Below are 25,403 nucleotides of genomic sequence, written 5' to 3' on the forward strand. Positions count from 1 at the left end.
TTGTTTTGGTTCCCAGCGATGAGAAGAAACCTGACGCTCCAGCAGAAAACTTCACATGTGTTGAGATTCAAAAACTGCCCCAGTCTGACTCAGCTCAACCCCAGTCTGACCAGTCTGACTCAGCTCGACCCCAGTCTGACCAGTCTGACCCAGCTCAGGTATAAATTTACCATCAAAAGTATTATTTCTTTAACTTCTATGGTTATTGTTGCTGCATATATGTCATGTATTTATGCACTACCTAATTTCCCCCTCTATTCTGTTCTGTCTGGTAATAAAGTTGGTTTGACCTGAAATATTTAAGTGTAAGGAAATGTAAAAGCAATAGAAAAACTTTTTCAAAGCATTGTATTTTCGTTCTTGTTGCTTCTGATGCTCTGTCTCACTTTCCTTCTTGCTGTCTTGAAGGCTGCAGCGTGTGTCCCAGCTGTTGTCAGCAGGAGTCAGCAGGACCTAATGATGTGCAAAGCAATGTGCATCGGTATTGCCTACTCATCCAACATTGGTGGTATCACCACACTGCCAGGAACCTCTCCAAACCTCATCTTCTCTGAGTATCTCAATCAGTGGGTGACTGACTTCATTATATACATTACTCTTGGTTTGGGTATGAAAAAAAGGAGAAACATAACATAGGGTAAACCAGCCATGTATGAATAAAAGTGTTAGTGAAACATTTAGGCAAGTATTAACAACACTATGTTAGAAAATTTTCATGCAAGTAGTGTTTGCATTCAAATGATCCACTCTTAATACTGTCTTTACCTTAAGGATTTACCCAGAATGCAACTGCATCAACTTTGGGAACTGGCTCCTGATGTGCCTTCCTATCAGTGTCATCATGCTCCTGCTCACATGGATCTGGCTGTACTGGTTGTTCCTCGGCTCAGAGTGAGTGTCAACACACCATCATGATCTTAACTCACATGTGGTTTTAACCTTTTCATGCATAGTGGTAGGCCTGTTGCGATAAACAATAAATCAATTAATCATACGATAAATTAAAACTATCGACGTCATTTTAATTACCGGCTTTATCGTCTCTTTCGGCCTTTTTCTCTTTCTGTTGTTGACACTGAATGAAAAAGGCTCAACTCCGGTGCTCTCCACTGACCCTCCCTTCCTCATTTCCTTAGTGTAATGCCCAGCGCACACTACACGATCTTAGAGCTGTCAGCCGATTGTCGGCCCATTTTCAAAACCTGACAGACCAAACATTAGCCGACAGAAATCCTAAATATAATGGTTCGATTGGGTTCGATCCTGCCGTATGATGTCCAACAATAGGGACAAAATAATGGTTAATAATTAGTTAAGTTCAGTGAACTAATTTTAAAACCAGGCATTAATTAATGCTTTACTACAATCTACCTGCAGTGCATGTGGCTAGTGTCAGTCCTGACTGAATGAAAATCATTATAACCTATTTATGTCACCTTAACCAAGAACAGCTGAAAAGTTATCAGGTTTATCAACTGCGGTAGCAATTTCGCTCCAACTCCTCCCCTTGTCATTTCTATATTCTTTGCACATCATCTCCAATGTCTGCTGGACTTGGGTTGCGTCATGTCAGCTGTTTGGGATTCCCCTCCTAATTTCCCCTCAGAAAGCTCAGAGAGGAGTCTGTGCTTTCTGATTGGCTGCCTGTCACATTCAACAGGCTGCATTTACCTCCCAGTCGGGGAAAATCCCTGATTTAGATCAGAGCAGCAAGGAGGATCTACCATAACACACCACACACTACAGGATGATCGGTTACGAAATGGTAAGCGACAATCTTAGAACGACCAACGTTCTAAGATTGTCTTAAGGGGAAAATCGGGGCAAAAAATCGTGTAGTGTGATTTTCTAAATGGCTTGTGTAGAGCCATTTTCTCTATTTAAATCTAATGATTACTGAAGGGCAACATAATATACAGACTTCATAATCTGCACTCTTTTGGTTGAATGAAGTATTTATTTACACTTTGGCTTTATGTTGTTTAGTTGTTATTCAAGTACATGTTTTGTTAATGGAGACTGAGAATTCATTTTATTTTGTTTTGTTTATCAGTTCCAGTGTTAAATATTCTTTTGAAAATAAAGTGTATCTATCTTTGGCAGGAAATTGCATTATTACGTCATTTCCATTAAATCAGTGTAAAAAGGTCTTCAAACAATATTATCTTTTATCGCAATTATTTTTGAGACAATTAATTGCTCAGCAAAATTTATTATCGTGACAGGCCTACATAGTGGTCACTACAGTGGACAGCTAAAAGCCATTTTCTTGTGCTTCCTGTGGATTTTTATGTTCTAAATGCACACAGACCACTGAAGTGGACACTAATGCATCATAAAATATACCCTCATCTACTGGCCATCAGCTGCAAATGCAAGAAATTATTTTTGTTAAATACAATATGGCCGACAGACAAAAAAGCATGCCAACCGACCCGGTCTCTCCTTCTACTGTAGACGACTCTTGCAGGTAAAAAAATATTGTGACGTCAGATAACCCCTAAAGAACAATACTACTGATGTATCTTTCAAATAACAACTTTGCATTTGGAGAAAATTACAATTAAACACCTAAAAATTTTTTTATATATATATATTTTTTTTTTTACAAAATTGTTATGATGGTAGTTATAAATAGTACAATATCTTCCACTTTACTTGAGATAAGTTAACATTAGTTAACATTAATGACACTGTTACAGCATTTGACAATGTAATAACACCTAATGACGTCTTCATAACTTATGCTACTTGTTCCACTTTACTTGATGAAAGAGGAATTATTAATGACTCTGTTATTAAAGTATTTGACAGTGTAATAAAACTTAATGAAATCTTTATCATTGGTCCTACTTGTTCCACTTTATTTCAGGTAGGGGAAATATTAATACTGTGTTGTTAAACCTTTTGACAGTGTAATGACACTTAATGATCCAACTAGTCCAATCTTATAGACTAGTTGCATTGGACTAGTCTTTAATTTTGGCTGACTAGTCCAATATTAACAATTCATTTTTTAATTAAATAAAAAAAGTATTTTCCCCTAATTTTTTAAGGGAAAATATTAATAACACAATTATAATGATCTCGCTAAAATAAACCACAAATGACATATAGTATAGTAAAGGTGGCTAAACTCATGGAATATATAAATAAAGAATTACACAAGACTCGGAACTCCTTCTGCTCATAGTCGAACGGGAAGAGATTTTAATGCACATTTGCTGAACCAAACATCACGTACACATCGTTACAGAAATCCACAATCTCTTGACTTCTACTTCTGATATTAGTTTTTTATAGAGTCATAGCTCTTGTGCTGGTGTGTATTGGGAAGCCTCGACCAATGGCGTTGCTCTCCTCCATTTGTGTAGCACTTCTGGCTCCGTCTTACACTGGATGTGTATTGGATAGTCCGAGAATTAGGAGTTGGCCTTCTGGAATAATTAGAGACATCTTGACCTCAACATCTGCTTCATATCAGAAGAACGATTAGTCAAATTGTTTGTTCCTTATCTGTCCAAACAGAGGTTCCTTCCCACGTCTCGAGCTCCAGCCCAATTCCTGGCGAGCAGGGGAAGGAACTGTTGCCAGAACTTTCTTGCACATCAGCTTAAACTAACAACTTTCCTCTCTTTAGAGGAAATCTGAATTCCTTCCTGACTTCTAGGTCAGATTGACCCAGTCCATATGACACAGTACATTTCTTTTAGGCTAAAACATATCTTAGTGCAAACCAACCAAACAACATAATTTTTAACTATTAATATAATTATATTCCCCGTTTCCCCCCGAAACGTCACTGTTTTTGAACGTGTCAAACTCAAGGCCCGTGAGCCAAATCTGGCCCGCCATAGCTTTTTATGTGGCCCTCTAGATTCCAGACTTAACAGTAAGTGTGCTTAAATATTACGTTATCAGCCAAATCAATGCAGTTTTTATCTGTTACTGCCAGATTATATTAATCAGTCCCTCCAGTTTCTTGAGAATTGTTGTGGAAATTCATGCAAAATCAACAAGTCCTTGCACTTTTTGCACTAATATGTAGTTGGTCCAAAACTTTCTTACTTCTACTAAACAGCTACCTTAACCTTAATAGGATCTATACAGCGGGTAATAAAAAGTCGCTTTTGCGTCATAAACATGTGCAAATATTTCCGAATTAGTACCACAAACACTCTGATCTTAATTGTTTAAAAAAAATCACAAAAAGAATCCTGGAGGGACTGAAAATATCCATCCATCCATCTTCTTCCGCTTATCCGAGGTCGGGTCGCGGGGGTAGCAGCTTCAGAAGGGAGGCCCAGACTTCCCTCTCCCCAGCCACTTCTTCTAGCTCCTCCGGGGGAATCCCGAGGCGTTCCCAGGCCAGCCGAGAGACATAGTCCCTCCAGCGTGTCCTGGGTCTTCCCCGGGGCCTCCTCCCGGTGGGACGTGCCCGGAACACCTCACCAGGGAGGCGTCCAGGAGGCATCCTGACCAGATGCCCAAGCCACCTCAACTGGCTCCTCTCGATGTGAAGGAGCAGCGGCTCTACTCTGAGTCCCTCCCGGATGACTGAGCTTCTCACCCTATCTCTAAGGGAGAGCCCAGCCACCCTACGGAGAAAACCCATTTCGGCCGCTTGTATCCGCGATCTCGTTCTTTCGGTCATGACCCAAAGCTCATGACCATAGATGAGGGTGGGAACGTAGATCGACCGGTAAATCGAGAGCTTCGCTTTTTGGCTCAGCTCTCTCTTCACCACGACGGACCGGTACAGCGCCCGCTTGACAGCAGACGCTGCGCCAATCCGCCTGTCGATCTCCCGCTCCCTTCTTCCCCCATTCGTGAACAAGATCCCGAGATACTTAAACTCCTCCACTTGGGGCAGGACACCCCCCCTGACCCGGAGAAGGCACTCTACCCTTTTCCGGCTCAAGACCATGGCCTCGGATTTGGAGGCACTGATCCCCATCCCGGCCGCTTCACACTCGGCTGCGAACCGATCCAGCGAGAGCTGCAGATCACGATCTGATGAAGCCAAAAGGACCACATCGTCTGCAAAAAGTAGAGATGAGATCCTAAGGCCACCAAATCGGATCCTCTCAACACCTTGGCTGCGCCTAGAAATTCTGTCCATGAAAGTGATGAACAGAATCGGTGACAAAGGGCAGCCCTGGCGGAGTCCAACTCTCACCGGAAACGAGTCCGACTTACTGCCGGCAATGCGGACCAGACTCTGACACTGGTCATACAGGGACCTGACAGCCCGTATCAAAGGGCCCGGTACCCCATACTCCCGGAGAACCCCCCACAGGGCTCCCCGAGGGACACGGTCGAACGCCTTCTCCAAGTCCACAAAACACATGTAGACTGGTTGGGCGAACTCCCATGCACCCTCCAGGACCCTGCTGAGGGTGTAGAGCTGGTCCAGTGTTCCACGACCAGGACGAAAACCACACTGCTCTTCCTGAATCCGAGGTTCGACTATCCGACGGACCCTCCTCTCCAGGACCCCTGAATAGACCTTGCCAGGGAGGCTTAAGAGTGTGACCCCTCTATAATTGGAGCACACCCTCCGGTCCCCCTTTTTGAACAGGGGGACCACCACCCCAGTCTGCCAGTCCAGGGGAACTGCCCCCGATGTCCATGCGATATTGCAGAGTCGCGTCAACCAACACAACCCTACAACATCCAGAGCCTTAAGGAACTCCGGGCGGATCTCATCCACCCCCGGGGCCTTGCCACCGAGGAGCTTTTTAACCACCTCGGCGACCTCGCCCCCAGAGATTGGAGAGCCCAACCCAGAGTCCCCAGACTCTGCTTCCTCAGTGGAAGGCATGTTGGTGGGATTGAGGAGGTCTTCGAAGTACTCTGCCCACCGGCCCACAACGTCCCGAGTAGAGGTCAGCAGCACACCATCCCCACTATAAACAGTGTTGGTGCTGCACCGCTTCCCCCCCCTGAGACGCCGGATGGCGGACCAGAATCGCCTCGAAGCCGTGCGGAAGTCTTTCTCCATGGCCTCTCCAAACTCCTCCCACGCCCGAGTTTTTGCCTCGCAAACCGCCCGAGCCGCATGCCGCTTCGCCCGCCGGTACCCATCAGCTGCTTCCGGAGTCCCACAGGCCAAAAAGGCTCGATAGGACTCCTTCTTCAGCCTGACGGCATCCCTCACCGAAGGTGTCCACCAACGGGTTCGAGGGTTGCCGCCGCGACAGGCACCGACAACCTTGCGGCCACAGCTCCGATCGGCCGCCTCGACAATGGAGGCACGGAACACGGTCCACTCAGACTCCATGTCCCCCACCTCCCCCGGGACGTGTTCGAAGTTTTGCCGGAGATGGGAGTTAAAGCTCCGTCTCACAGGGGATTCCGCCAGACGTTCCCAGCAGACCCTCACAACACGTTTGGGCCTGCCAGGTCTGACCGGCTTTCGCCCCCACCACCGGAGCCAACTCACCACCAGGTAGTGGTCAGTGGACAGCTCCGCACCTCTCTTCACCCGAGTGTCCAAGACATACGGCCGCAGATCCGATGAAACGATGACAAAGTCGATCATCGAACTGCGGCCTAGGGTGTCCTGGTGCCAAGTGCACATATGGACACCCTTATGCTTGAACATGGTGTTCGTTATGGACAATCCATGGCGAGCACAGAAGTCCAGCAACAGAACACCGCTCGAGTTCAGGTCGGGTGGGCCGTTCCTCCCAACCACGCCCCTCCAGGTCTCACTGTCGTTGCCCACGTGAGCGTTGAAGTCCCCCAGCAGAACAAGGGAGTCCCCAGGAGGAGCACTCTCCAGTACCCCCTCTAAGGACTCCAAAAAGGGTGGGTAATCTGAACTGTCGTTCGGCCCGTAAGCACAAACGACAGTCAGAACCCGTCCCCCCACCCGTAGGCGGAGGGATGCTACCCTCTCATTCACCGGGGTAAACCCCAACGTACAGGCGCCGAGATGGGGAGCAACAAGTATGCCCACTCCTGCCCGACGTCTCTCTCCCTGGGCAACTCCAGAGTGGAAGTATGTCCAGCCCCTCTCAAGGAGACTGGTTCCAGAACCAGAGCCATGCGTCGAGGTGAGACCGACTATTTCTAGCCGGAACCTCTCGACCTCACGCACTAGCTCCGGCTCCTTCCCCACCAGAGAGGTGACATTCCACGTCCCAAGAGCCAGTTTCTGCAACCGAGGATCGGACCGCCAGGGCCCCCTCCCTTGGCCGCCACCCATCACACAGTGCACCCGACCCCTTTGGCCCCTCCCACGGGTGGTGGGCCCATGGGAGGGGGGGCCCATGTTTCCTCTTCGGGCTGAGCCCGGCCGGGCTCCATGGGTAAAAGCCCGGCCACCAGACGCTCGCCATCGTGCCCCCCCTCCAGGCCTGGCTCCAGAGTGGGGCCCCGGTGACCCGCGTCCGGGCGAGGGAACACCAAGTCCAAGGTTTTCTTTCATCATTGGGGTCTTCGGGCTGCACTTTGTCTGGTCCCTCACCTAGGACCTGTCTGCCTTGGGTGACCCTACCAGGGGCATGAAGCCCCAGACAGCATAGCTCCTAGGATCATTGGGGCACTCAAACCCCTCCACCACGATAAGGTGGCAGCCCATGGAGGAGGGACTGAAAATATGGAGATGGACTGAAAATATGTTCAATAATATTATTTAATTTCAAGAATTCATTGATATTTTAACAGGTTGCCAACAAGGTTTTATCAATACATTCTGGCACAACCAGCCCTCTAAGAGCATTCACGATCTTGATTTGCCCAAAATGAAAATGAGTTTGCCACCCCTGGTTTAGAATGTAATAATAAATATTTCATTGGAAACAACTATATGTTGCCAGATGAAATAAGATCTGACTGTGATAAACATCAATACATGGTTGCAAATATTAATAGCCTTTTTTGTAATTGCATCAATTATTTTGGGAAAGACTTCTAGTTTCTCTTTGATTTTTGTGAACATCAAAAATTTGCAGGGCAGCTATGACACGATAAAGATAACGCTGAATAAGAAAAACTTCGCTTTTTTTCTAAGCCTGGAAGTTAAAGTACATTTTAGGGATTCAACTAGCACTCTTATTTCTTACATTTTATTATTACTAGTAGACACCTACACATTGTCTCCACAGCTTCACGTTCCTGTGGCAGTGTGATGGAGTGCAGTCTGGGAAAGAGAAAGCAGCAAGAAAAGTTATAGAGGAAGAATATAAGTCATTGGGAGCAATCAGGTGATTACTTGGTCACTCATTCATAGACGAATTCAGTATCAAAAAATTGTATTACTAAGGGATGCTGCATAAATAATTCTTGCAGTTAGTTATACATTATTTCATCTATCTGCTATAATTGATTTTATCTATCCAGGCCTCAGGAGATCTTCACTGGCATGGTTTTCCTGCTGATGGTGGTGTTGTGGTTAACCAGATCTCCAGGTTTCATGCCTGGCTGGGCTTCTCTCTTCCCTCAGTGAGTCACATTTATTTGCATATCTTAATTCATATGTTCTATATATTTTTACACATCTATATTAAATCAGGAGTTCAGTCACACTTTGATTTGTTAAGTAAAAGGCAACTACTTGTTTCTTGATCACATCTCACCTCTCAACCAAGCATCTTCATTTGTGAACATTGTTGGGAGTAAAGCTGAGAAAATGCTGTAATTTCAGTCACTGTGTTCAGCTTCAGCTCCAACTGTCCAGCACCAGTGCAAGGTTTGAAAAGTCACAGCTCACAAATCATGGATGAGACTTGGCTGCTCACACTGCACATGTGTACGCATCCCATCTGACTCTTGAATTCATCCCACCAGGTGTTAATGGTAACAAAGCATCAAAGAAACAGTATGACACTGTCAAGTTCTTTTCTAATTTGTACAGCTTCCCCACTTGAAAAGGGATGGATAAATCGATGCAGACTTTTGTCAACAGGGTTTTACTCAAGGACCAAGCAGTTTTCTTCATTTTATCCTCCATTTGTTTAATGTGTGTCAGGACATTTCATGACTGGTCCAGAAGCAGGTAAAAACCTTTAAACAAACCCAAAAGAAGAAAAATAAATAATTACTAATCTGCATGTAAGTTTACATAAATTAATTTCACTCAAACTACAAAGCAAATGATGACAAACTATATAAACAATACTAAGCAAACCACTGTGAATCAAACCCACAAAGTAATTAAAGTTAAATGAACAAGTTCTCTAACTTTAAAGTACATTTCACATTAATATTTACAATTACATAATATTTTCATTTATTTAAATTGTTGAATCTTATTGTTGATGTTCTTGTTGACTTCCTGTTGTGGGCGGAGATTTACACAGGTGGGTGCAATCAGCTAATAAAAGGCCACAGGTTGCTCTGGTGAGCACTGCACTCAGGCCAAATGAAACTGAAGGCTATGTTGTTTTTCCTTCCTCACGGTCCGGCATTTCCAGCCCTTTAAATACGGCAGCGTCAACAGGTTGTGGGCCCAGAGAGGAGTTTGGAAGCCGATGGAACCGGTTATGCTTTGACGGAGATGAAAAGAAGTATGAGTTGTGGGAAACAAAGTTTTTGGTCCACTTACGTCTGCTTGAGCTGAAGAATACCATATTATTGAAAGACGAACCCGATGACGCGGAAGAAAGCGCCACCAAAAACGAAGAGGCTTATGCAGAATTAATTCAAGTCTTGGACGATAAGAGTCTTTCCCTTGTCATGGAGATGCTGCAGATGATGGCAGTAAAGCCTTAAAGATCCTCAGAGATCACTATGCTGGTTCGGGTAAGCCACGAGTGATTAGTCTGTATACGGAGCTGACGTCTCTTCAGAAAGGTGTCAATGAGAACGTCACTGACTATATTATCCGAGCAGAATCTGCAATTACAGCGCTGCGTAATGCTGGAGAAGTTTTAAGTGATGGCCTGCTGACGGCAATGATTTTAAAAGGCCTGCCTGATGAGTTCAAACCATTCTCTGTTTATGTTACACAGAGTGAGGAAGAGTTAACTTTTGCCCAATTTAAAACAAAGCTGAGTGTCATAAAGCGGTGTGTTGAGAGTGGTGAGGCAGACGCTGTAGACCCAGGATGTGGTAAATTAATGGCTTTAATGATGAATATGTCTGAATATTCAAACTAGTCCAAAACCCTGTCAGCACAGCAGAGCGGGAAAACAAAGCTCAGCTCTGGTAGCACAGGTACACGAATGGACATGAAGGAAAAAACAAACGACTGACTGTTGGTAGACGAGGACCCGACGACGAACAGACACAAAGGTGACACTAAATACACTGGGGGTAATCAGGGAACAAGAAACACCTGGGAACTAATCAAGGGGAGGACAGGACAAGGAAAACTCTAAATAAATACACAGACAACACAGAACATGACAGTACCCCCCCCTCAAGGGCGGCTACCAGACGCCCAAAAAAACCAAAACAAAACAAAAAACACAACAAGGGTGGGCGGAGGGGCGCCGGACGGCGGGCCAGAGTCCAAAATAACAAAAAACAACCCAACGGAGTGGGCGGAGGCACAGAAAGGGCCAAGAGTCCAAAAACAAACAAAAAACTACCCACAGGGTGGGCGGAGGCAAAGGAGGCGGGAACCACAGAGGTGGTCCGGCGGTCGTCCGCGGCGCTGGAGGCGGGAACTACGGAGGCGGGAACCACGGAGGCGGGAACCACAGAGGCGGTCCGGCGGCCGTCCACGGCGCTGGAGGCGGGAACCACGGAGACGGGAACCACGGAGGCGGGAACCACGGAGGCGGTCCGGCGGCCGTCCGCGGCACTGGAGGTGGGAACCACGGAGGCGGGACCCCCGGAGGCGGTCCGGCGGCCGTCCGTGGCGCTGGAGGTGGCGATGATGAGCCCCCTGAGGCAGAGTCTCTGGTGGAGCACAGAGAGTCGGGGTCTCGAGTGGAAGGCTGGGGGTCTGAGTCTCGGGTGGAACGCTGGGGGTCTGAGTCTCGTGGGGAACGCAGGAGGTCTCGGTCGGAATGCAGGGAGTCTGGGTCTCGGAAGGAACGCAGAGAGTCTCGGGGGGAACGCTGGAGGTCTCGGTCTCGTGGGGAACGCAGGAGGTCTCGGTCTCGTGGGGAACGCAGAGGGTCAGGGTCTCGGAGGGAACGCAGGGGGTCAGGGTCTCGGAGGGAACGCAGGGGGTCTGGGTCTCTGGAGGAACGCAGGGGGTCTGAGTCGGAACACAGGGGGTCAGGGTCTCGGCTGGAACGCCGGCTGATTTGGCCTCCGGTGCGCCGGCTGGAACGCCGGCTGATTCGGCCTCCGGTGCGCCGGCTGGAACGCCGGCTGATTCGGCCGCGGGTGCGCCGGCTGGAACGCCGGCTGATTCGGCCGCGGGTGCGCCGGCTGGAACGCCGGCCGATTCGGCCGCGGGTGCGCCGGCTGGAACGCCGGCTGAAACGGCCTCGGGTGGAGCTGGAGGTGCTGGTCCCGGAACTGGAGCGGGATCTGGGCTGGCGGAGAAACTGTGCGGCTCGGGAGGCAGAGGTTCGCCAGCCATGACAGCTAGAGCCGCCATACGCTCCCACTCTGCCTCCCTCTGCAACTCCACCAACCCCGGGTGCGGAAAACGAGGAAGCCAGTAGTCCAGCACCAGAACCATGCGCGTGGCAAAACCCAGTCGTCGGCAGGCGGAGTAGGGTTTCGCCATCGCCTCCACATAATCCTCGATCGTATCCGTGAGTTCCTTAATGTCTTCTGGGTCCTTGATGGAAAAAAAAACAAACAAAAAAAAAAAACAGCGTGCCTCACCGTACTTTCTGGTCGGGTCCTTCTGTCATAAAGCGGTGTGTTGAGAGTGGTGAGGCAGACGCTGTAGACCCAGGATGTGGTAAATTAATGGCTTTAATGATGAATATGTCTGAATATTCAAACTAGTCCAAAACCCTGTCAGCACAGCAGAGCGGGAAAACAAAGCTCAGCACTGGTAGCACAGGTACACGAATGGACATGAAGGAAAAAACAAACGACTGACTGTTGGTAGACGAGGACCCGACGACGAACAGACACAAAGGTGACACTAAATACACTGGGGGTAATCAGGGAACAAGAAACACCTGGGAACTAATCAAGGGGAGGACAGGACAAGGAAAACTCTAAATAAATACACAGACAACACAGAACATGACACTGAGAAGCTATGAGAGCACAGAGAGGTTGTGTGTTGCTGGCTCAGCTGAAGATAGCGTGATGAAAGTTAAAGGAAGAGACAATTGGAGTATTAAACTCAGCTGTTACAACTGCGGCCAGAGAGGGCACAAAGTCCTGGACTGTCCTTCAACCTCGGGCGAGCGCAGAAAGCCGAAACAATGATGTGGTTTCTGCAAGAGCGCCACACATAAGGACGTAAATTGTCGGCGGAAAAGGCGAGACAAGGTCAAGCAAGCAATGGATGAGGAGGACCATACGTTTGCTTTCAAGGTGAAGCAGATCGGCGATGCCCAGATCTATGGCACGAAGGTAAAGGGCCTCATGGTCGACTCTGGTGCAACAAAGCACATTGTGACCGACGCTTCAAAATTCACGGATTTCGACTCGACATTTAAGTCTCAGAGCCATATTTTGGAGTTGGCTGACGATGTGAGGGCCAGTGGCATCGCACTGAAGAAAGGCACCGCCAGAGTTCGTTTGAGAGACAGCAACGGCTGAATTGTGGCGATGATGTTAATGGACACTTTATACGTGCCATCATTTTCTCAGGACATATTTTCGGTTAAAGCTGCAGCTACCCAAGGAGCGACAGTCATCTTCAAAGATGGACAGAACTGGCTCATCCATAAAAATGGTACGACTTTTGATATTGATGTTTATGATAGACTGTTTTATTTAAGTACTCTTACAGATGAGGTTGAAAAATTTAATGCCTGCTATGACATACAAACATGGCATGAAATTTTAGGCCACTGTAACTATGATGATGTGTCAAAGTTGGAGCAGATGGAATGAAAATTAGAGGTAAAACTGAAAAACCTGATCTGAAATGTGAAGTATGGATAAAAGATAAATTAGCTCAGACCAGGAGTAGAGATCCGGATGAAAAAGCTAAAGGTGCACTAGATCTTGTACATGCAGATCTGGCTGGACCAATAGAACCAGCTGCCAAAGACGGGTTTAGATATACCTTAGCTTTTACAGATGATTATTCAGGTGCTATTTTTACCTATTTTCTGAAAGTTAAGAGTAATACTGTTAAAGGGACAGAAAGGTTTATTGCAGATGTGGCACCTTATGGGAAGGTCAAATGTATAAGATCCGATAATGGAACTGAATTTATATCTAGAGAGTACCAATCATTGCTTAGTCAAAATGCCATTAGACATGAAACTTCAGCTCCTTATTCTCCCCATCAGAATGGGACAGCTGAGAGAATATGGAGAACTGTCTTTGAAATGGCAAGATTCATGTTAATTGAGAGTAATCTGCCTAAAGATTTATGGACATACTCAGTTCAGACGGCTGCTATTATTCGTAATAGATGTTACAACAGACGTGTTGAGCAGATGTAACAGGTGGCATCAATGAGTCTCAGAAGTCATTCAGGTGGGTCTCAACCAGATATTTTATTTTTTTATTCTGGGGGAAGAAGGGAAAACAAATTAACAACTTCTTCAACTCCTTCTCCCTGCACTCCAGCTCCACCCCAGCACAGAACAACGCTCTCCACTAACATTTTTTTTTCAGATTTAACAAAAGTTGTTAAAAAAAGAAATCTCACAAAAATCATAAACTAAAAACAAGAGGAGAAAAACGCCACCTGGTGGCCACAACAACACAATACAGTGGGACAGAGTTAAATAAACAGAGATAAAAGGTATAAATTAAAAATAAAAACACATACTTGTGGGAAGAAAGGAAAACAAATTAACAACTTCTTCAACTCCATCTCCCTGCACTCCTGCTCTAAAAATGTGAAAATAAAAACAATGTTCAACCGAACTGTGCTGGACTAGCACCGGTCGTTCGTGCCAAAATAATAAAAAAAAGGAAATTATAATAAAACTGTTTATAAAAAACCCCACAATGACGGTCAAAACTGCAAAATAACACACTAACAAACAATAATAAACGACAAATGGTAAAAACCTCAACATGAACAACATCCATACAGAAAAACAAACATATCTCAGCAGCGAACTTTCCTCTGACTTACCCACAGCAGCGCGGAACAACTAGTGATGTGTCGGTCGCTAACGATCCGGCTCTAAGAGCCGGCTCTTTGAAGTGAACGATTGGAACCGGCTCCACTATGGGAGCCGTTTTAGGATCCTATTTGGGAGCCGGTTTTTTTTCTACAGTATATCGCTGTCTCTCCGCCTCCCTGTTGTTGTGCTTGTGCTCTGCAAGTGCCAGAGACGATAGTTTTTCCCCACATCGTTTTTTTATTTTTGTCCTGCGGTGCCTCGCTGTCTCTCCCCCCCTTCTCCCTCTCCTTGCGCGTTTTGCTCTTCTGCCAGTGCTAGAGCGGAGAGTTTTTTTCCCTCGGTCGGTCCACTGGCCTCATGTCAAGCGTGTGCTCCACACATCTGACCAATCACACATAGTTTCAATTAATAATGTGGCGGGAAAACACTGAAAAAAGAAGTTTATCTCCACTTTTTTTGTGGAAACAGCAGGCAATTGGCCAAGCTGTATAGCGTTCTTCGGCAGGTGTTTATGTACAGACACTCAGTCAGCGGTCAAGAAGCACAACAGAAAGAAGGGGAGTCAGTGTGTGAGAACTGAATAGGTGAAAATAAATGAGTGACAGAAAACGGAGCAAGATTTGGACTCATTTTAATGTTACATCAAGAGCTCCAGGGCAGAGTGCAGACTGTGCAAAGTCAGCATTTCCTATCTGCAGGCTCGACAAACAACCTGCACAGGCACATGCGGACATCACACGCATCGGTATTGCTATAGCATTGTTATGCGGCATTTTTACTCATCATAAGTGCTTAACAATGTCAATAATGAAACAAAATATTATAAAACTAGGTTTAAGCTATTAATTAATTAATAATGTCAAAAATATATATGGGGAGCCGTTTGGGAGCCGAAAGAGCCGGCTCTCCACAGTAAGAAGAGCCATTAGAGCCGCATCTCGAAAAGGAGCCGAAAATCCCATCACTAGGAACAACGCTCTGAGGGAAAAGGCCTCCCCTTTTCCCTCAGAGAAAAGGGGAGGTTTATTCCAGCTACGAGGGCTGGAATAAACTACGGAAGCTCAGGAAACACAAACGAGGCGGAGAGTAGAAGGGCGACCCCCGCAGGCAAAAACAACAAAAATAAATAGAAATAACTGAATGAGATAAAATTCACAAATTCTCAATATAAAATGAATAAGAAATAATAATTTAACAAAAAAAAACACATTTGTAACTCTGTTACACAGACTCCATATTACATGTTAACTGGAAAGAGACCTGACCTTTCAAAAATGTGAACTTTAGGATCTGAATGTTACGCATATAAATATGACAAGAAAAAGTTGGATCCATGTTGTAAAAAGAGAATTTTTGTTGGTTATGACAAAAATAGTCCTGCATACCTTGTCTTTTATCCAGATACAGGTAGAGTACTTAGGAATAGGCTGGTAAAGTTTTTAACAAAAAGTACCAATGAATGTGACACTCAGACTGATGATGACATAAATGGGAATATATTACTCAAGAAGAAAGTTGAAAGTGAGCAATCAAAACCAGATTTGAGAACAATACTTGTGACATAGATGGGAACTTGGATCAAAGTGAAGGTAATCTTGGTTCACGTTATCCTAAGAGAGAAAGGAGACCTCCTAAGTATTACACAGATCAGGATTATGAAATGAAATGTGAGGATGATCAAGCACACATGAACATTGACTACTGAGGACTAGACAGAGGACTACAGACCAGTTGCTCTCACATCTCATGTGATGAAGGTCATGGAGAGACTGGTCCTGGCCCAGCTGAGGCCTCGGGTGAGGACGTTTCTAGACCCCCTGCAATTTGCCTACCAGCCCCACTTAGGAGTTGACGATGCCATCATCTTCCTGCTGCAACGAGCACTGTCGCACCTGGATGGTGGAGGAGACACTGTGAGAATCACATTCTTTGATTTCTCCAGTGCCTTCAACACCATCCAGCCTCTGCTACTGGGTGAGAAGCTGCGGAGGATGGGTGTCAACGACTCAGTGATCTCCTGGGTTACTGACTACTTGACAGGCAGGCCACAGTTTGTCCTGTCTGATGTGGTGGTCAGTGACGTAGGAGCTCCACAGGGAACTGTGCTTTCTCCCTTTCTCTTCACCCTGTACACCACTGATTTCCAGTACAACTCTGAGTCATGTCACCTACAGAAGTTTTCTGATGACTCAGCGGTTGTCGGGTGTATAGGGGATGGAGGGGAGGGGGAGTACAGGACACTGGTAGACAGCTTTGTGGAGTGGTCTGAGCAGAATCACCTGAGGCTCAACATTAGTAAGACCAGAGAGATGGTGATTGACTTCAGAAGGAAGAAGATACCTTCACGGCCACTGAAGATCAAAGGGGAAGTGGTGGAGGAGGTGGAGGATTACAAATACCTGGGAGTTGTAATCGGCAACAGACTGGACTGGACATCTAACACTGACGCTGTGTGCAAGAAGGGGATGAGCAGACTCTATTTTTTAAGGAAGCTGAGATCCTTCAATGTGTGCAGCAAGATGTTTGAGACCTTTTATCACAGTGTTGTTGCCGGTGCCATCTTCTTTGCTGCTGTGTGTTGGGGAAGCAGCATCAGAGCCAGTGACTCTAATAGACTAGACAAAATCATCAGGAAAGCTGGCTCTGTACTGGGACTAAGGCTGGAGTCCCTGGAAACTGTGGTGGAGAGGAGGACACTGAAGAAGGTTCTGTCTATTATGGACAATAAACAGCAGCCTCTCCACCACATAGTGGACAGACAGCGGAGCACCTTCTCACATAGGCTGCTCCAGCTCCGCTGTCGTAGGGACAGATACAGGAAATCCTTCCTGCCACATGACATCTCACTGTATAATAAAAGCTAAATCATTGTTCTGCACTAATCAGTCCAATTTCGCACAACTGCACTGTGGCACACTTGCTGTACATATTGTCATGAAACGGTGGTGTTGAGGGGTGGTGAGGCAGACGCTGTAGACCCAGGTAGGATGAATAAATGATTTTAATAACGAATGTCCCAAACAGAGTCCACACAACCAGGCAGCACGACTGAGCAGAAGCCAGGGCTCAACGCCGGTAGCAACTGGTAAATTCTATGGACCAGACGAAGGACTAAAAGCACATTCGACACTGACTAAGTCAAACGAGACGAGGACCCGACAGAGACACAGACACACAGGTGGCATTAAATACACGGGAGGGTAATCACAGAAACGAGACACACCTGGGAACAATCAAGGGGAGGACAGGACAACGAAGAGACTCAAGGACACAGAAAACTCTAAATAAACACAAAAAAACGCAGATCCTGACACATATATTTACATATACATTTTGTTCTGCATTTTGAATCCTTGCAAGGACTGCTCTAAGCTGCTTTTTATATTGACAGCTTGTCATATTTTATTCTTATTTTATCTTGTCTACATTGCTACTCAGTGGTGGTTGTTGTGTGTCTTGTCTCTATGCTGCTGTAACTGCGAAATAATTTCCCTGCTGGGATGAATAAAGTAATTCTATTCTATTCTATTATTCTATTATAGGATCGCATGTGATGTTTCCTGTTGACTTCCTGTTGTGGGCAGAGATTTACACAGGCGGGTGCAATCTGCTAATAAAAGGCGTGCAGGCGTGCAGGTGTGCAGTGCTCACTAGAGCACTGCACACCTGCACGCCTGCACACTCAGGCCAAACGAAACTGAAGGCTATGATGTTTTTCCTTCGTCACGGTCCGGCATTTCCAGCCCTTTAAAGATGGCAGCGTCAACATAAATATACAAATATCTACCTTTCAATATTAGTCATAAATATTTATTTTATAAATATAAATAGCTTCAAAGTTGTTATTCTTCTTAATCTAATGCTAAATTGATTAATAGTTAAATTTAACACCCAACAACAACTCAACAATCAATTTGATCATTAAAATCAGTCAATCAGCTTCAGACTTCACCACCACAATCCACCGCTTCAGTTCAGACGTTGCGGTTAATAGATGTTAATTGGCCGGTAAAGCTGGAGGCCCACTGGCGGAACGTGAGTGACCTTGCAGTCCGATCTCACAATAATACAGCTTCTTTCTTACTGGCTGCCTCTCCGCCCATCTACAGATTCGTCCAGATCTGCACAAATCGACCAGGATCTCTGATCAAAAGAGTCCTCAAAATCCAGTTCTCTTTGTTTGGCTTTCTCTTCCGCTTTTTTCCCCCTTGTCCGTCCCTCTTTTAGGTCCGTGTGGAACACAGTGAACACATGTCTTTTTTTTTCTGATTTGACTTCACAGACACCATTACCTCACTGCAGATAAAGCACCCGGAGGCATTTTACGTGGTTCAGGGAGACTTTAATCACATAAAACTAATGGACACTCTGCCCGGTTTTTACCAGCATGTCACCTTTCCAACATGGGGAGACGACATTCTGGTCTGTGTGTACACCAACATTTACAGTGCATACAGAGCTCTTCCTTTCCACCATCTTGGCCTCTCCAACCACATTTTTATCCTGGTGATGCCAGCATATCGTCTGCTGGTGAGACAGATAAAGCCAGCGCAGAAGACAGTCACTGTGTGGCCCAGGGATGCAACCTCTGTGCTCAGGACTGTTTTCAGTGCACAGACTGGCAGGTTTTCAGAGCGGTGGATACTTATGAGGGAGAGATGGACCTGAAGTACACCTCTTTGGTTCTGGACTTCATCTCCAAGTATACTGATGAAGTTACCACCAAGACAGTAACATTTTACCAGATCTGACTGTGATATACAGTACAAGTCACAGTCAGATGCAGGGGTGGGAGATGAGGTGAGAGTTCTGCTGAGAAGCTGGGGATGCGGTGATAAGGACAGGTGAGGCATCAGCACTCCGAGAAGCAAAGAAAGAACTGACTGCTGGCATCGCGAGGGCCAAAGTCACATAGGCCCAGAAAGCTCAAGGTCTCTTCACCACCAATGACCCCCCGGCACATGTGAAAAGAATTCAAGTGCATCACAATCTACAACATCAGGGATGCGCAATGCCCAAGGGACCCTTCACTGTCAGATGCACTCTTCAACACCATCATCACAATGACCCGGATGCAGAAGCTCTCCTCTCTTGGACTAAATCCCACACTGGGGAACTGGATTCTGGACTTCCTGACCAACAAACCTCAGACTGTAAGGATCCATAACACTGTCTCCTCCTCCCTCAACCTCAGGACAGGCTTGCTGCAAGGCTGCATGCTGAGAGCCCTCCTCTTCACTCTGCTGATATATGACTGCTCGGCAAGACAATCCAGCTTTCATATAGTGAAGTTTGCTGACAACACTGCAATAGTGCGATGCATCACGAACAGTGATGAGTCCAATTACAGAGAGGAGGTGGAACACCTGGTGCAGAGACAATAACCTCTGCATCAATGTGAAGAAGACCAAGGAGATGGAGGTGGATTTCAGAAGGGACAAGGATCCTCCTTCATCCCCTGTACATCAGAGGAGCAGCTGTGGAGGTGGTCTCCAGCTACAGGTACCTGTGTCCATATATCTAGTGACCTCACCTGGAGTACCAACACCTCCCATCTGGTTGGGAAGGCCCACCAGCATCTCTGCTTCCTCAGGAAGCTGCAGAGAGCTGGACTTCGAACTGAGGGGCTTCTGTCGCTGTGTGATGGAAAGTGTTCTCTGCAGATGCATCACTGCAAAGCCTTCCAGTGAGAGGAATGCTCTGCAGCGAGTGGTTAAGGACGCACAGAGGACTGGGGGAGCAGGCTTTCCTCTACCATGGTTCTCTACATATCATAATGCAGGAGGAGGGCGTGCAACATCTGTGAATAAATATTTATATCTCGTAGAGCACTTCTGGATAGATGCAAACTACATCTCGTTGCTTGTACTTGTGACAGTGCAATGACAATAAAGTTGAATTCTATTCTATTCTATTCTATTCTAACATCATGAAGAATTCCACCCATCCTGCACACAGACTGTTCCTGCTGCTCCCTTCAGGCAGGACGCTGAGGAGCATCCAAAGCAAGACCACCAGAAACAGTGTCTAACCTTCAGCCGTCAAATTGCTGAACTCAAACTGCACTTAATTCAGCTACATCTTACTTTTTAAATTTATTTATTTATTTACACACATATGTAGTATAGCGTACGTTATTACTTATTCATTTGAATTCTTGGTCTGGGACTTGAGTTTGAATTTTATACCACAAGCAAGCAATTGCGAAATAGTATGACAATAAAAATTCTTTAATCCTCGAGTCATTGAATCTGAAACTGCAAAGACAAAGGTGAAACTGGGAAAATTAGAGAAAAACAAAGGTGCTTCATTGGCATTTGTTGTGATTCTGTTTTGAAAAATGTGTAATTAAAAAAAGCTGCTTTTATGCCTCCGCTTTCATATTGGTGCATGTGAAGTGTGAGAGGTTTGGACAAATTTGGCTGGTGGCGCTACTTTAAAAGTGTGATACCCTCATAAAGGGCAACCAGAATTTGAAACGGATTTGATTTTCGTGAGACTGTACTGTACAATTGCTGATGAGAGCTGATCAAGAGATCTTGGTCACTTCTCGTTGCCCTCTATATAATACATGACTTTAAAGACCCTCTCAGTGTGACTGTTCTGATTACAACTTTTTAATCTGTTTTTCCAACCATGCTCCGAACTGAAGAGGCAATAGGCAAATGTCTTCTAGAAACAAAAAAAAGTTTAGTGCCCTTCTACTCAAACACTTATAATGTTATAATGTCCTGGATGAATGAGAATCTACACCAACATTAATTTCTTTCTTCTTCTCTTTGATAGTCACTCAGGCTACATCACAGATGCTACTGTGGCCCTGCTGCTGGGTTTCTTGTTTTTTATCGTCCCTGCCCATGGACCTGACAAGAAATATGGTAATAATATGGTAATATTGTTGAAAATGTAATCAAGAGGCTGTACAAATATAATAATCTTTTTGGAACTATTTAAATAGCTGACTTAGTCATGGATGGAAATTCTACTTAAATGATCTTCCAAAAGAAAAGTCAAGCTGCTTCTGTGAAGTACAAACTGATGTACCTCTGTGGAAATCTACCAAGGATAAAATAAAAAGTAGCCAAAATTAACAGAGCATAGGTGTTAATTAATCTCAAACTAGTTGTGCTGAGTTTAATACAAAACTTTACAATCCATATTCTGACTTTCCTGCATGCCAGAACATTGTTTAAACTAGACAAATATGGTGCATTATATAACAAACTGTTAGGTTGTAGCCAATAGATATACTTCTTATATTTGGCAATTTACTACTATATTGCTAAAAATATTCGCTCACCTGCCTTGACTCACATATAAGTTTAAGTGACATCCCATTTCTTACCCATAGGGTTCAATATGATGTTGATCCACTCTTTCAACCCTTTAGGGAAGGCTGTCTACGTTTAGGAGAGTGTTTATGGGGATTTTTGACCATTCTTCCAGAAGCGCACTTATGAAGTCACATACTGAAGTTGAATGAGAAGGCCTGGCTCTCAGTCTCCACTCTAATTCATGCCAAAGGTGTTCTATTGGGTTGAGGTCAGGATTCTGTAAAGACCAGTCAAGTTCATCCACACCAGGCTCTGCTATCCATGTCTTTATGGACCTTGCTTTGTGCACTGGTGCACAGTCATGTTTTAAGAGGGAAGGGACAGATTCAAACTGTTCTCACAAGTTTGGAAGCATGGAATTGTTCAAAATGCCTTGGTATGTTGAAGCATTCAGAGTTCCTTTTGCTGGAACTAAGGGGCCAAGTCCATCTCCTGAAAAACAATCCCACACTATAATCCACATGATCACAGGGATACAAAGCCTTCCACCATTTAAATGTGGTAATTATATAGATGGGACTTCCAAACCTATGTGTTTAAAACACAGGTTGTAAAAAGAAATTAAATCAAACTGAAGAGTATTAATAAGCAAATAAATGACCTTCTTGATAGTAATATCTACATGTTTTGAACCGTTAACTATTTTGTGCATATTACATAAAAATATAACTACATTTTTCTCTGCTGATACAGAGGCCATGATCTCCTGGGACGAATTTCAAGCCTTGATGCCATGGAAGGTTGCCCTGCTGGTTGGTGGAGGATTTGCACTTGCCGAAGGAGCAAAGGTTGTGTTTACCTTTTCGAGTGAAATGCCTCAAATTCACCACAATATATGCCGATCATACGTCAACAGACACAGTTCACTAATACTCATCATAATCATAAATTTAATCAATAACTTCAGTCAAAAAATGTTTAAATGTTCTGTAGTTTGTTTAGCTGAGCTCAGGAGTGTTCTGAGGAGGGGTTGCATTAATGGAATATTTTCCTTATTTGACCATTGTTTTTTTTTTTAAATGACGAAAAAGTTTGCCCATCTGTCATTTCGACAGTATACATTATAGGCCAAGCAGAGATTACGTTAAAAACATAACATTCAGTCCGTTATGATATAAGGTTTTCAGTCTTGATATTTATTTCGCGGTTATTAATCAGCGCTCCCCTGAACACAGTGGTGGTTGATTAGCCAATTTAAACTCCTGCTCTGCTAGTCAGTCGGTCTTTGAGTCGCACAGAATGGCGCAAAACTTAGTTGAAACAATAATTACTGAGATTATTAATTTTGTTGGGTTATTAATTTGATCACGTTTTGTTGATTTTTTTTTCTTAGTAAAGTTACAAATGTTTTGGACCTTATGATCAGAGGACGTGCTGGTCTCAGCCTCCTGGCGGCTTTCAGTTTGTCAACTAGTGCCGAGATCAACTCAAAACCTTCCACGATCAACGTATTGAGCTTAACATTAGCATGCTCCTCATGCTAATGAGGAGCATAATTATATGCTCCTCATTAGCATATAATTATTTACCTTTTTTCCCAGTTTGGGGGAAAACGGATAAATGAAAAAAGGAAAATTGGAAATTAACCCTAAGGAAATTAATGAATTTCATTCATTAATTAATGAAAACGGAAAATTTAAAATGGATAAATGAAAATAAGAATATGAAAAATTGGAAAAAGAGAAATAAAAATGGGAAAATAGGGAAAAGAAAAATGAAAAAACAGAAAAGGATAAATGAAAAAGAAAAATTGAAAAAGGATAAATGAAAATGGGGAAAATAGGGAAAATTAAAAAAGGCCAGGCAGAAATAAATCTGGGAATAAATAAAAGTATAAATGAATAAATATAAATGAGAATAAAGATGCCAATTATTCATTAATTTATTTTCCCTATTTATTTATTTACTTTTGGCTGAAATGGCTCTCCATATAAAATCTGTATTAAAATATTTAACTACTTCCAGGACCTGAGCTGATATTGATAGACTCGATTGGATCTGCTGTGCACATGCATAGTGTTGGAAGCGCCTTACATGTTGAGACTAGTGAGTTATTTTGCGCCTCACCATGGGAAAATAAATGTTTTCACAACTTTGGCTCGATAACCAGGTGACAAAGAAGTACTTTGTAAAGTATGCAGGAAAAAATACAAACCTGACCTGGACTGTGATCAAACCAAACCAAGCGGAGCATCTACCGTTCACTCTTCGCAGGGGAGCAGATCCCTATTTCGTTATTGGTCCGACACGAAGCGATGCAGCTTCAAGCTCAGCTACAAGTATAAGTACTACCATCACACAGCAACAGAAAGCAGTATTACCAGAAACGCGACGGGTGGTGCAGACAGCCAGTAGACCTTACTTGACACCATGAACCTCTGAACACCGCTGCTACTGACATAAGTTAAATATCACCAACTGCAAGGCAAACAGATGGCAGAGTGACTATGCACCAAATTAAAATTCTACTGCAGTTTTAGGAAAAGTAGTAAAGTTTTTAACTGTATTACATTCATCAGCTGGGTCATTCTCTGAATTCGGTGCATTTTGTGTCACAGGTTTATCTCAAAGATTTTCATATAATGCAACCCACATTTTTTGAGAAAATCAAGAAATGGAAATATCCATGTGTCTTGGTAATATAACATGCAAATATATTTTAAAAATTATGTTTTGAAAAATGTTATGGGTTGTTGAAGCGTAGAGGTCAGCCGAATGTGAATGTCCCCACTGACCAATGTTAAGTTTTCACTGAATATAAAACAAATAAAAATAGTCAGTAACTGCAAGTTATTTCTACTAACATAAACATCTTTAGGTATACTTTAACCTAAATAAAAGAAATGTGAAAAAAATACATGACTTATTTGTAAAATAGCACTTTTTAATCATGTCCCTCTAGTTTTGTTCAACCCTATAACAACATACCAATCCCTCCTTTTTATAAATAATGCTTCAGTCCAATTTCCTCAGCACCCTGGAAGTGGCATCACTTACGTGTCTTCCCGCTCACACTGTAAAGAGATTTAAGTGTTAGTATAGTATCTTGCCTATATTTGATTATTTTTATCCTAAGATTGTCATCGTCAAGCTCAACCTTTCAACACTGTTACGCACGTAAGTGATATTCATTGTTGTTTGGGAAAAAGTAAAGAATTGTCTCTGAAACATATATTAATTTCTGGTATTCGTCATATCATATGTTGCTCCATACCCTAGCTGATGTGGACTTATGGCAGCTTTGAGCGAAAATCTTAAACCCTCTAACGTTCAACCCTTTAGAAAAACGGTGGTTTTGTTACACTCAAAAACTGGTCTCCACTTTATACCTTGCACATGTACAGAGATAAATAACTTCTATTTTACTGTCAGTCCTGCACTTTATATTTTATATTTAGATTTATATTCATATTTTATACTGTATTTTATTTTACTCACAACATTGGAACCTCAAACATTGTCCTGAGCCGTATGCAACGAAATTTCATTCTGTATACACCCTGTGCATGCAAAATGATAACAAAGTCAGTCTAAGTCGAAGTCTAAGTCTAAGGAACAATTGTGCAACTGTGAGATGCGTTGAGGCCATTACCAGGGTACTTATAAGGTAATGGCCTTATTTACAGAACAAAAGCACCTGCTAGATAAAATCCTTCAGGTCAGTCGACCTATCTCTGGGGTCCAAAGGTAGAAATATTAAATGACCTTTCTCTGGTACTTCCAGTGTTAAACAATTCCACGCAGCACATGAATTACGGCCCTCTGTTCACTTCACTGCCTCATTCAAGATGAGGACGACGTAACGTAGGATTCAGTTGTCAATGAGGCGTTTATGTTTAACCCAATTACTAAAGACGAAAACAGCAACAATCTGCTTTTATAGTGTTCTGTGAGAAAGATGCATTGTTAAAGGGATCCATGATTAGTTGCAACAATTTAC

At 44.1% G+C, this 25,403-nt stretch overlaps 1 protein-coding gene across 1 annotated transcript in view; it reads left to right on the forward strand.

Annotated features, from left to right (window-relative positions):
- Positions 1-22,921, forward strand: part of slc13a1 (solute carrier family 13 member 1) — a 43,057-nt gene extending 20,136 nt beyond the window's left edge. The window contains exons 7-13 of the mRNA XM_028016111.1: positions 17-158; positions 409-566; positions 772-891; positions 8,115-8,213; positions 8,350-8,451; positions 20,916-21,007; positions 22,157-22,921. Coding sequence (XP_027871912.1) covers positions 17-158; positions 409-566; positions 772-891; positions 8,115-8,213; positions 8,350-8,451; positions 20,916-21,007; positions 22,157-22,482 — 1,039 coding nt within the window. The 3' untranslated portion in view covers positions 22,483-22,921. The remainder of the gene's footprint in view (positions 1-16; positions 159-408; positions 567-771; positions 892-8,114; positions 8,214-8,349; positions 8,452-20,915; positions 21,008-22,156) is intronic.
- The last annotated feature ends 2,482 nt before the right edge of the window (positions 22,922-25,403 follow it).

Source organism: Xiphophorus couchianus, chromosome 4, assembly GCF_001444195.1.
Source record: "Xiphophorus couchianus chromosome 4, X_couchianus-1.0, whole genome shotgun sequence".
Taxonomy (NCBI): Eukaryota; Metazoa; Chordata; class Actinopteri; order Cyprinodontiformes; family Poeciliidae; genus Xiphophorus; species Xiphophorus couchianus.